General features: G+C 42.9%; 2 protein-coding genes across 2 annotated transcripts; one reads left to right on the top strand and one right to left on the bottom strand.

Moving 5' to 3' along the window:
• Positions 1-54: 54 nt before the first annotated feature.
• On the bottom strand, positions 55-7,270 carry abce1 (ATP-binding cassette, sub-family E (OABP), member 1). Its single transcript, XM_026344459.1, has 19 exons — positions 7,115-7,270; positions 5,765-5,906; positions 5,581-5,666; positions 5,406-5,503; positions 4,626-4,743; positions 4,013-4,150; positions 3,811-3,880; positions 3,561-3,657; positions 3,375-3,464; positions 3,170-3,291; positions 2,346-2,470; positions 2,012-2,108; positions 1,862-1,921; positions 1,726-1,784; positions 1,515-1,625; positions 942-1,084; positions 730-852; positions 531-642; positions 55-413 (listed from the first exon to the last, which is right to left on the bottom strand). The coding sequence occupies exons 2-19, from the start codon at positions 5,865-5,867 to the stop codon at positions 366-368; spliced, it is 1,800 nt and encodes a 599-aa protein (XP_026200244.1). The 5' UTR covers positions 5,868-5,906; positions 7,115-7,270; the 3' UTR covers positions 55-365.
• Positions 7,271-7,291: 21 nt separating this feature from the next.
• On the top strand, positions 7,292-9,451 carry anapc10 (anaphase promoting complex subunit 10). Its single transcript, XM_026344460.1, has 6 exons — positions 7,292-7,432; positions 7,917-8,034; positions 8,121-8,211; positions 8,297-8,417; positions 8,522-8,575; positions 8,699-9,451. Exons 2-6 carry the CDS (start codon positions 7,920-7,922, stop codon positions 8,876-8,878), a joined length of 561 nt encoding a protein of 186 aa, XP_026200245.1. The 5' UTR covers positions 7,292-7,432; positions 7,917-7,919; the 3' UTR covers positions 8,879-9,451.
• The last annotated feature ends 1,937 nt before the right edge of the window (positions 9,452-11,388 follow it).

Below are 11,388 nucleotides of genomic sequence, written 5' to 3'. Positions count from 1 at the left end.
CCTGTGTCCCTGAATGCAGCACAGGCATTTAGAGACTGAAGAAGTGAGAAGCTGTTCTGGGATCAGGTAGGATCAGTTTATTCATCAGTTGTTGTAAATGCATGAATGTTAAAATATGCTGCTGAATGTTCCACAACTTGTGAATGCAGCCCAGCGTGTTCAGGCTGACGGACACAGAATGCAATGCACTTTATACTTTGAAACGTTTTTAAACAACATTGCTGGCTATTGAATGCAGCCTGGTACATAAAGGCCGATGACTTATATTTTGTTTATGACTTTAAACATCGCTGCTGCTTTGTTGAACGCAGCACGGTTGTACTTGTTGGTAAACGCTCCTGAACGCAGCGTCACAGGAAGGCGTCTTAGTCGTCCAGGAAGAAATAGTTCCCGCTCTTCTTTTGTTCAGTGTCCTGGGACAAACGAGACAGAGGTCGAAGGTCAGCGAGCGTTCAAACACAACATAGGTTCCATAACAAGGAGTTAGTAACGTTCTTAACGGATACGTTCACAGGAACCAACAAAGATACCTTGATGGAGTTGAGCTTGTTGATGCGCGGCCTGAAGTTGTTCGGGTCTCTTCTGAACGTGATTTCCAGCAGCGACAGGAAGCGGTTCATCCCCGCTAACAGACTCTGAGGACTGAAGATAGAAAATAAATGTGGGCACCTTAGAGTCGACGCAGTGCGAAGTGTGTTTATTTAAAAAAAAAAAAAAAAAGCGGCTTACGTGTTAGCTGATGTGTTCTTGGAGGGAATACCGTCGAACACGATGACTCTGTCGGCCAGGTAGGTCGCCATGATAAAGTCGTGCTCCACCACGAATGCTGTCTTCTTCGCGTGGAGGATGTACCTGCAAACACAGACACACGCATGACGTGATGAGCAGAATAAAAGGAGGAAGGAAATAATACATAAATACATAATAAAGTACCGTCTGACCTCTTGATGACTCTGGCAGCCATCAATCGCTGCTCGGAGTCCAGGTAGGCTGAAGGTTCGTCGATGAGATAAACATCAGCCGGTTTCCCCAAACACAGAGTGAGAGCGACTCTCTGCAGCTCACCACCAGACAGGTTTTGCACCTACATGGAGAGAAGGAGGAGAAGGTGGTGAGCCAGCTGGTCCAGCCCCTGATGCAAAAGCCTTTCTTGGCTCTGGAACTAGTTTTCCTGCAAGAGAACCCTCATATCTCATATCCAGCTCTGGTTCTGAGTTTGGGCTTCTTCATACGTAAATGTGTAGTCTAAAATCTTTTCAAGTGCCCTAAGCACAAGCGCAGGTTCTCGTGTGTCCAGAAGGGGGCCCTAATCCAGACACAAATTCTGTCACTACTTTGAAAACTGTGTAGAGAAGAAGAACTGAACAAAACTAATACACACGTCTTCTGTTGTCGCTTTTCTTTCTTTCTGCCAGGTAGGTTACCTGACTGTGACCATGAGACCAATGGAATAAAGACTGAGTCCCGAGACCAAGTTGTTTTATGTTTAGGGACATAAAGTGTGTGTTTCTTACGTCCTGGTCTATGATGCTCTCGATCTGCATCGGCTTCATGACGTCTGTGATGAACTGCGGGTGGGTGTAGGCGTCTCTGATCTTCTCGTGCAGCAGAGCTCTGACGCTGCCCTGCACAAACGAACATCGACACACGTTTGTAAAATAAAAACAGGTTCAGAGTGTAGAAGAGAACAAACGGGGCTCTGCTGACAAAACAGACTCGACTCACCTTAAACTTTGGGCTGATGGTTTGAGGCTTGTAGCTGACGTTCAGGATGGGAACCTCACCTGAGAGAGAGAGACGGGTCAATGTGTGTCCATGCGAAGACATGTTGGACACCTTACTTTTACAACTTGTGACTCACCTCCTGCGTCAGGTTTGAGTCCTCCAGCCAACATCCTGATGAAGGTCGTCTTCCCTGTGCCTGCAGACAAACAAACACATGTTTTAATTTTAAAGAGAACACATCAACAAATTCAAACCGAGTGTGTCCGTTCTCGTTCACTCAGCTTACCGTTCTCCCCGAGCATCACCATGATCTCAGAGTCTGTAAACTCTCCTCCCTTGATCCCCAGCGTGAACTCCCCCATCGTCTTCTCCATGTCTGGATACTGAACGACGACAAACAGCTCAGACCTCAAACGTCTTCACACTTCACAAACTATCAATCTTCACATTTATTCTGATGAATTAAAACACTGGACGCTCTATTATCGCTTTATTATGAATCAAAACCTCATCTTTCTGATGACTGAACCTGACTGAAGCATAAAGATTTTCTATTATTCCTTTAAGTCTTTTACTTAAGAAAAAGCAGGAGTGAGTGAAAACGATCAGCGGGGACAGACCTGGTAGTGTCTGAGCCTCTTCACCTCCTCCTCATTGGCCGTCTCAGCCACTTTGAAGACCAGCGAGGTCTCACGAAACCTGAGATTCTCCGTGGGAACGTAACCGTCCAGGAAGATGTTGATACCTGTAAAAACACCAAGACGAGGAATTAAAGTAAGTTACGACTGACTCCAACAAATCAGATACGAGAGCTCTGAGGAACTTTCCCAGAAGTTATCATGACTTGAAAGTCGACACCAACAACTTTTACAACTGGAAACTGCAAAAATATCTTGTTTGTATAAATTAAGCTACTTTTTTAGATTTTACTTTACTGGATTTATTATGACCTTGTATTTATTTTTTTTTTTTTTATTTTTTTTTTTTAAATCGAAGCCAGGACCAGGTACAAGACAAAATAAGGAATACAGCACAAATAATTTTATCTAATGTGCTCATAAATGTTTGTGTTCACAGAAATTGTTCAATACTTTGGGAGATCAGTTTGTGTCAAGTAACCGATGAATCTGAAAATGACCAGATCCTGTAGAGCGAAGCTGTATCACTCTGCTAGATGTTTCTGGAACAACAGAAACACTAAATCCACAGAAGGTTGTGGGCAGGTAGTGCAGAGTGAACCATCTTCTTCCACAAACTATCTTTGGTTTGACACCACCTTCACAGATTTAATGTTAATAAGACTTTAATTCTAATTTTCACTCTCGTATTACTAATACTTGTGTTTATATTGTATGAAAACTAAACATTAAATCACATATACTGATAATGAACCATATAAACTGTCGGGTAAAGTACAATGTGATATTAAGGCGTCTGGTTTTACCCTCTCTGACGCTGAAGGGCATGGTGACGACTCCGTAGGCGCTGGGGACTCCGTACAGACAGCAGATAAAGTCAGACAGGTAGTCCAACACACTCAGGTCGTGCTCCACCACGATGATGTATCTGCAATAAAACAAACACACGGTCACAACACAGTAAAAAAATGATCAACAGCGTCCGCAGTTACACAACAGGTTGACATTTACCTGTCCGGGGTGATGAGTGAGCGGATGGTGATGGCAGCCTTCAGCCTCTGTTTAACATCCAGGTAACTGGACGGTTCGTCAAACATAAAACTGCAGTAGAGACACAGTAGAGACAGTAAACACAGCCGTCAGTCTGAGGTCAAATAGTAAATTAAAAAACGTGGAGCTGCGTCTGCGCTTCCTCACATGTCGGCCTTCTGGATGCAGACGACGGCACACGCGAACCTCTGCAGCTCTCCTCCGGACAAATCCTCCACGTTCCTCTCTCGCAGGTGAGTCAGATCTGCCCGGCAACAGCAGAAAAAACAGCCAATCACAATCAAGTTAATGACAAACTATTCTGTTCTGTGTTGCGTTTGTTTTTTGTCAAACTTTGGGTTGCACGACAGGAGTTGAGGGTAAGTTGTGTGTGTGTGTGTGTGTGTGTGTGTTTTACCTAGCTGATCACAGACGATGTCCTGTGTGTCTGTGTCGTCTTTCCTACTCAGAATGGCCCCTACTGAACCCTAAAGGCAGAAACAATGAATTACGCACAATCCTAATGATCACACAGTAACAGCTGCCACTGATTGTCAACCAACAGCTGGATGTGCAGCTGTCAGAGCGCCACATTAAAAAAAGAACACCTATCTACCTACCTTGACCGTCTTTGGAATCTGGTCGACGTACTGCGGTTTGACGATGGCCCGCAGGTCGTCCTCCAGGATTTTGGTGAAATAGTTCTGCAGCTCAGATCCTCTGAAGTACGTCAGGATCTCCTGCCAGTCTGGAGGGTTCTGGGTCAGGAAAAAAAACAGATCTTTATACAGTATTAGTGCTTGTTACCTGTCTACTACAGAGTTACTGTCACACAGAAGCACGTTACTGTAGTTTGTGGTTAAATAAGACTCGGCTTCAAAACTAATTTTGATATAAGCAAAAAAATGTGTTGCTATGAATTTGTAACGTCTATGTTTCGAACAAGGGCTTTGGTCAGTATACGTCACCAAGCCAGTGGGTTGAGGTGTACATTTTACTGCATCTATCACATTCCATCATCTGTGTTCTTAGACTTTCTCCAGCAGAGAAAACATCAAACAACTTTCAGCGGCTGGTTTGGGAGAAAACAAACGGCAGCTGTGAGCAGCTACACCCTCATGTTATCTCATCAGCGCAGCCGCGGCTTCCAGCAGCAATCACCCCCAACAAATCGACCTCTCAGCTACATGAGTGTACGTATTTTTACATCCTGACGGAGGCCTGAACACTCACATCGTACTTCCCAAGGTTGGGTTTCTGTTTCCCAGCCAGGATCTTCAGAGCCGTTGACTTGCCGATACCGTTGGTCCCCACCAGCCCCAGCACCTCCCCGGGCCTGGGGATAGGCAGCCTGCACACACACACCTCAATGTTACACATCATACCTCTAAAGGGATTGGAACAGTGAGGTCAGTTTGTTTCAACATCAAAATATGAATATAAGACAAAAGATCAACATTTCAGCTTTTATTTACATCTGGATCTGATAAAAAACACAAAGGCAGCACCTTCTGTTTAAACCCGCCCTTTTTTCATGTGAGCACAAGTTTTGGAACATGTGACTGACAGGTTTGTCCTCTTACATTGATTATGTTACCGATTTGGGTTTTGCCTGTTTAGACTGAATTTATAGTTAAGAGGTGTAACCAGCACGAAAACCACAGAGCTGTTTATGGTGCGAAACAAGCACTTGTGAAGCTGAGTGAAGCTGGAAAATCAACCAGAGCCACTGCACAAAGACTGGACATAACCCGTAAAACCATTTAAAAGTCCTGAAGAAGAAAGAAACCACTGGTGTACTAGGTAACAGACATCAAACAGGTAGACTAAGAAAAACAACAGCACATGACGACAGAAACCTTGTGAGAGCTGTAAACAAGGACCTCACTGCTCGGCCTCACTGATCCAGGGGAGTGTAGCTAAACTATAAGTGCTGACTTATAACCTGACACTGCTGTTACTAAATGATATAACTCAGTGATCAGTGTATGTTAATGCTCATGTGTGGCGTACCGGTGTAGCTTGAAGGAGTTGGCGCAGTATCTGTGTGTGGTTTCCTTCTCCAGGTTGCTGGGCAGGTTGACGATTGACAAGGCTCCAAACGGACATTTCTACAAGAACCAAGCACCATCAGAAAAACCGAACAGCAACAAAAACAACAAATCAAATCAAGCTGCAGTTTCATTACCTTGATGCAGATGCCACAGCCTATACACAGAGACTCTGAGATCCACACAATCTTACTCTGTGGAGTCACCTCGATACACAGCTTCCCTGCAAACACACACAGAAGCACAAATTACTATTTCGTGTTAAAGATGAGTCATGTTAAAGTTTGTCTGGAAGGGAACACCAGTGAAATGATCACTCACCCATACGGACGACTGGGCAGCTCTTCTTGCACTCCTGACGGCATTTCTTCGGTTTGCATTTGTCGTGGTTGACGATGGCGATCCTGGTGTTTTTATCCGCCATGGTGGAGGGCTGGGATGACGGGCGCTAGCACCGGTGGAGCTGAGAGACACAATCACATGACATGTGAGACAGACAATTTGAGAAAGGCTGATGAGGAGAAAGAGGGAAATGGTGCAGAAGCAAGAAGAAACTACAAACAAAACTCCTTTAGATTTGGGAAGTTTAAAGGATGCAGACATAAAGTGTAGTTATTTGCAAACTTGCCTTGTAATAATGATATGTATCTAAATATAGTGGACAGTGTTCAGGCTTGAACCTGTCACCACAAGCGCAACGTTAACTCTGCTGAAGCAACACATTCAATTCTGAACAAAAACGCAGTCTTAACATCTAAAACAAAGAGCTGCCACAGATCTGTTACCTCAGCTTTAAAGCAGCCTCTGTTCTCCACACTGTAACCAAATGTAATGCTTTCTGGCTTTAACGCAAAGGGGGTTTATTTCAGGCCTTAATGATATGAATTAAGATAAAAGCAGCTGCTAGCAAACGCCAGGCCAGTTAGCGTTCTGCAGTGTTTTGCAGTCACACCAGACTCCGTTTAAAATCCTGGCCTTTTATTGCAACCTAAAGAGAGAACGTAAATGCCTTGGTGGTCATCCCGTTGCTCAATGCGACATACATTCAACACAAAGCGGCAAAAAAAACGTGTGAGTAAAAGTAAATAGCTGCATTGAGCTAATCTGTTACTCTTAACAATAGCGTTTTTCTTCCGCTGAAACGCGACGTGACGGGCGGCGACGAGCAGCATCAAATTTGGATTTGTCCTCAAATAACCTCCTGATCTGACTCATTAATATGCCGAATTCATCAACTAATCCTAAATACTGCCAAGACATGTCGAACTGGGATATGGTAAATGTGCGCTGTTGTCAGTGATCAAGAAAACATTTGATTAGGAAACTATCAAACGGAATTTGGAGTACCATCTTTTCGATACAAGAGAAAACGTGTATTTTCGGGGGGCTTGTAGCCGTAAAAGCAGCTGTGCTAAAAAGCAAAAGGTGAATCTATCAACCATGTTAAACTGTGGTCTCGGGTGCATTAATCAGCCGTTTAAAAGGCCACACCGTACCGTAACATACAAACATGAGAGGGTGCTAACAGCTAGCTAACAGCTAGCTTCGCATTATACGACGTTAGCACTGGAGGCCCAGCACTTTGACAGCTGCTCGCCTCGGGAACAGCGTTTCTATGGCAATATAAGCCCAAGGAGGGACTGAATCCGGATCGATAAGTTAGAGACTCACCCCTCTTAGGCTCCGGGCCTGCGGATTTGAAGAAAACAGGCGAGAATCGACGTTTGGAAACAAATAGTTAGGAGTGAAACTTCTTTTTTCCAGCAACGTGTTCCTCTCCTGGAAGCCGGCAGGAAAGATGGCGGGAGGCACGCACACAGCATGCGACGGCGTTCGTGACGTCAGTAAGAAGCGACCCGGACTCACAAAAGTGGGAGATTCGAAGTTGCTAGCAAAACAAAACTGATTTTAATTTAGCGTTAATTTGTGTCGGTCAGACTCACATCTGATGTATTGACCACATATCTGGGAGATTTACGAACCCTTATTGTAAGTTTGACTATTGTCTCTATTACAAACTAAGTTTTAGTGGCTTTGAGATGCTCTGGAGTAGAGTAATGTTAGCTGCTAGCAGCTAGCTAGAATTCCACACCAAACTCCGTTAAAATTATTGCTTAATGTTTACTTGCAAGTTTGCATGTTTGAAAAGATATATAACAGCTTATTATAAAAAAAATAACGATCTACCTTTAAGTTAAGTTTAACGAACTAGCAGTTGATATTCACTGACTTTCTCTTTTTCAAATGCGTCAAGTTTACTCATGATATTAATAAGAAAATGTGCACTTAATATCACTCGATACGTCCTTAAATTACAATTTGTCTTTAGGTTAAGTCGTTATTATACAAAAAGGTAAAAATAATTGAATTGATTGGCGTAACGTTACCGACAACAGGGAAAAAAACCGAGATAATTGCGACTAAAAGCCAACTAATGCTTGTTTATAATGTGTTTTTCTTTCTCCTCGTTTAGAGGATGGCCACCCCGAGCAAAACACCACCTGGAGCTGATCCTAAGCAGCTGGAGCGGACGGGGACGGTCCGGGAGATTGGCTCCCAGGCTGTGTGGTCGCTCTCCTCCTGTAAACCTGGTCAGCCTCGAACCAAAGATACAGTCTGCTGTGTATATTCAAAATGATGAGCTGTGTGTGATGTTAATGTAACTGTGGTTTTCTAGGTTTTGGAGTAGATCAGCTGAGGGACGACAACCTGGAGACCTACTGGCAGTCTGATGGATCCCAACCTCATTTAGTCAACATACAGTTCAGGTAACTGAGCCAGAGTTTGTCTGTTACAGTTTTTTTTTGTGTTAATCATCTGTAACAGTGTTGGGTGTTTGTTGTCCATTTTTAGGAGGAGGACCACGGTGAAGATGCTTTGTATTTATGCTGACTATAAATCTGATGAGAGCTACACACCCAGTAAGATCTCAGTCAGAGTGGGCAACAACTTCCACAACTTGCAGGAGATCAGGGTAACAGCTCCTTGTTTTTTTTAAACGGATGATTGTTTGTTTGTGTTATTACTGACGTTCACTCCTGCTCACGTGCTCGTCGGTTTCCCCTTTACTTTCTGCAGCAGTTGGAGATGGTGGAGCCCAGTGGTTGGATTCACATCTCTCTCATGAACCAGGTAAGATCATTTCTTCAGACCCTCTTTCTCATATTTCTCATATTATCTGTTTCCTACATCCTGTCAAACATCAAATAAAGGCAAACAAACAAAAAAAAAACCTAATCTGTTGCTGGTTTTTAGCGAACAAACGAGCCGATCAGCACCTTCATGATCCAGATCGCAGTGTTGGCCAATCATCAGAACGGCAGAGACACTCACATGCGTCAGATAAAAGTCTACACTCCAGTGGAGGAGAGCTCCATCGGCAAGTTCCCACGATGCACCACAGTCGACTTCATGATGTACAGAACGATCAGGTGACCTGGGACTACAGTGAGACCACCTGAGCCTCTGAGCCTCTGGAAAAAATACGGAACATCACAACATTTCCAGAAAAGAGGATAAATGACAGAAACTGAACTGTGGAACTGCTGCTTTTATAGAAATCAGGTTTGATCCATTGTTGACATGATAACAGGTTCGCTGTAATTGGCATTCGCAGTTTGTACAGGTTAGCAGTTTTCCCCGTTTCCACTCTTCATGCTAAGCTACACCTGCTAGCCTACAGCTAGCTGTAGCTTCATATTTACCGTGCAATGCCAAAATGTTCCAGCTCTGGCGACATTAAATATATTTAATAATCATTGAAAATGATTATAGGTAGACCCTGAGGCCTTTTTATCAGACAACTCTACTGTCTCATGACAGCCTAAAAGCTCTTTCAGAGCCTTTTTCCATCCTGGAAAAGGAACACTGAAAGAAAACACAGTAAAATTTTTAAATATTGCATTTCAGAGTTCAATAAGAAGCTAAAATGTGCGACAGAAACTCACAGTTGTGCCTCCAGACTGTGTCCTGTTGTTACTTAATGTTGAATTAAATGTTTTAAAACAGCACTGCTTCTGCTGTGTTGATTTCTGAAACAAAGAGAGTTCACTAGGAAGAAAGAAGAGAAGAGGGACTTTGTAGTTACTGTGATGTTGGAAATTGTTCCAATGGTCCAACAACAAAAGTGATTTTGGACTTTGTAGTGAGAAGAAACGACTGGAGCTTCTTCCAGGGGTGTTTGTACAGATTCCAGTGAATTCCAGGGGACCTTGAGAAGCTCTGCAGACTTCCAGGATCTGAACTACGTTCCAAGAAAACTCACAATCATAACTCCAAGTGCTGAGAGGCAACTTAGGTCCAACTTCAGTTACATGACAGGTTTACAAAATATAATAATTTCTTCTTTTTAAATAGTTTAGTTTCCCAGATGTCGGCCCGATATGATGCACCCCCATGTCTCTCCGTCAAATGCAAAGTTAATTTAGCACCATTAACTTCTTTAAAGTGAGTATTCACTGATAATATTTGTCACACTGCAATAAGTTATAGCTTCCATTAGTGCAGTTCAGCACTCAAACCACTAGATGGAGCCAAATGAAGAGCTTTCCTCTAAAACCTCAAACCATGTGTACATGTACTGCATTAAGTGCTGTTACTGCAGTCACCACTGATCTTCATTCATATTTATACTCATCCATCTCATATCGACACAGAACACACACCCAAACAGCCTTTGATGTATTTATCTGTGCACACACACGTAGAGTTATTAATGAGTTCCAGCCTGATGTTTTCATGAGGCGTTTACTGCCTGCTACTTAATTTGATCATTTTTCTTTTTTAACTCGTCTTTATTTTCCCCCCACACACAAACATTCACGGCTGCATGTTCGGCGTGTGTAACCAGTTTTATTTTACTGGTCCACACTGAGGGTCGATTATTGATTACGAATGTTCAGCCTGCAGCAGTGTGTGTGTATTTGTGAAGACACACTTCACAAACACAAACACAGTAAACACACGTATGAGAGCATAGAGGCTGAGAAAATAACACAAATATCTCCACAATCAACACATCGAGCTCTGTGAAGGATCTAATTGTGAGAGTGTTTCTGTTATTTTGTCCACTCCTGTGCAGTACATGTAAAAACAGACGAGCCTGGTGAAGTGAATCAGCAGTTTGTTTGTTTGTTTGTTTATTTGTTTTCAACTGAAGTCATCCAGGATTCAAACTTTACTTCAAAACAATTCAGGCACAAAATGAAAATCCAAGATTTGCTTATGAAATTTTCCTCCGTGTGTTTGTGTGTTACAGCCCTGCAGGGACTTATTAGTGTGCTGTCAACAAGCTGCAAAGCCTCATGGGTAATACATGAGGTGTTTTTGTGCAAACACACACACACATAGGTGATGTGAGGGTACGAAGGTGAAGCAGTCGCTGAGTGGAGCAGGTTCCTCTGCAGCTGTTTGTTGGTTTCATTTCTTTTCTGTTATCTCCTCATTGCAGCTGCTTTATTCTGCTTTTTATTTTATTTCTTTTATTTTTATCTCTTCCTCTTTTCTTTTTCTCTCTTCATTCTCATGTTTGTTTATTTTTAAATCCTTTATTGCAGCTTTTCTCATCTATCTTTCCAGTGATTTCTCCGTCTTCCTCTTTTTTCTTTTACTTTTCAGTGAGATTTGCTCTGTTTCCTTCCTTCCTTTTCTCTTTCACTCACTTCTTCTTCTCTATTCACCTCTCCCATGATTATTTATCACTTATTCCAGCTCTTGCTTCATTGAATTTCTTTTTCTTTACCCTCCTTCTCTTTCCCTTCCTGTCATTTCACTTGCTCAGCTCAGGTTTTGCAGCCACCTGCTCATTATATCGACTCACTTCCCGTATATATTTATCTTTCAGTTCAGATTTTCAGGCCTTCCTTGCTACTGAAACTCTTCCCACTCTTTCACAGCTTACACCTTTTTTCCTTGAGGCCATAAAAATACCCCACAAAAACAGACTC

This window comes from Anabas testudineus, chromosome 18, assembly GCF_900324465.2.
Source record: "Anabas testudineus chromosome 18, fAnaTes1.2, whole genome shotgun sequence".
NCBI lineage: Eukaryota > Metazoa > Chordata > Actinopteri > Anabantiformes > Anabantidae > Anabas > Anabas testudineus.
Note: the sequence above shows the minus strand (reverse complement) of the source record. Positions and strands in the feature narration are given on the sequence as shown.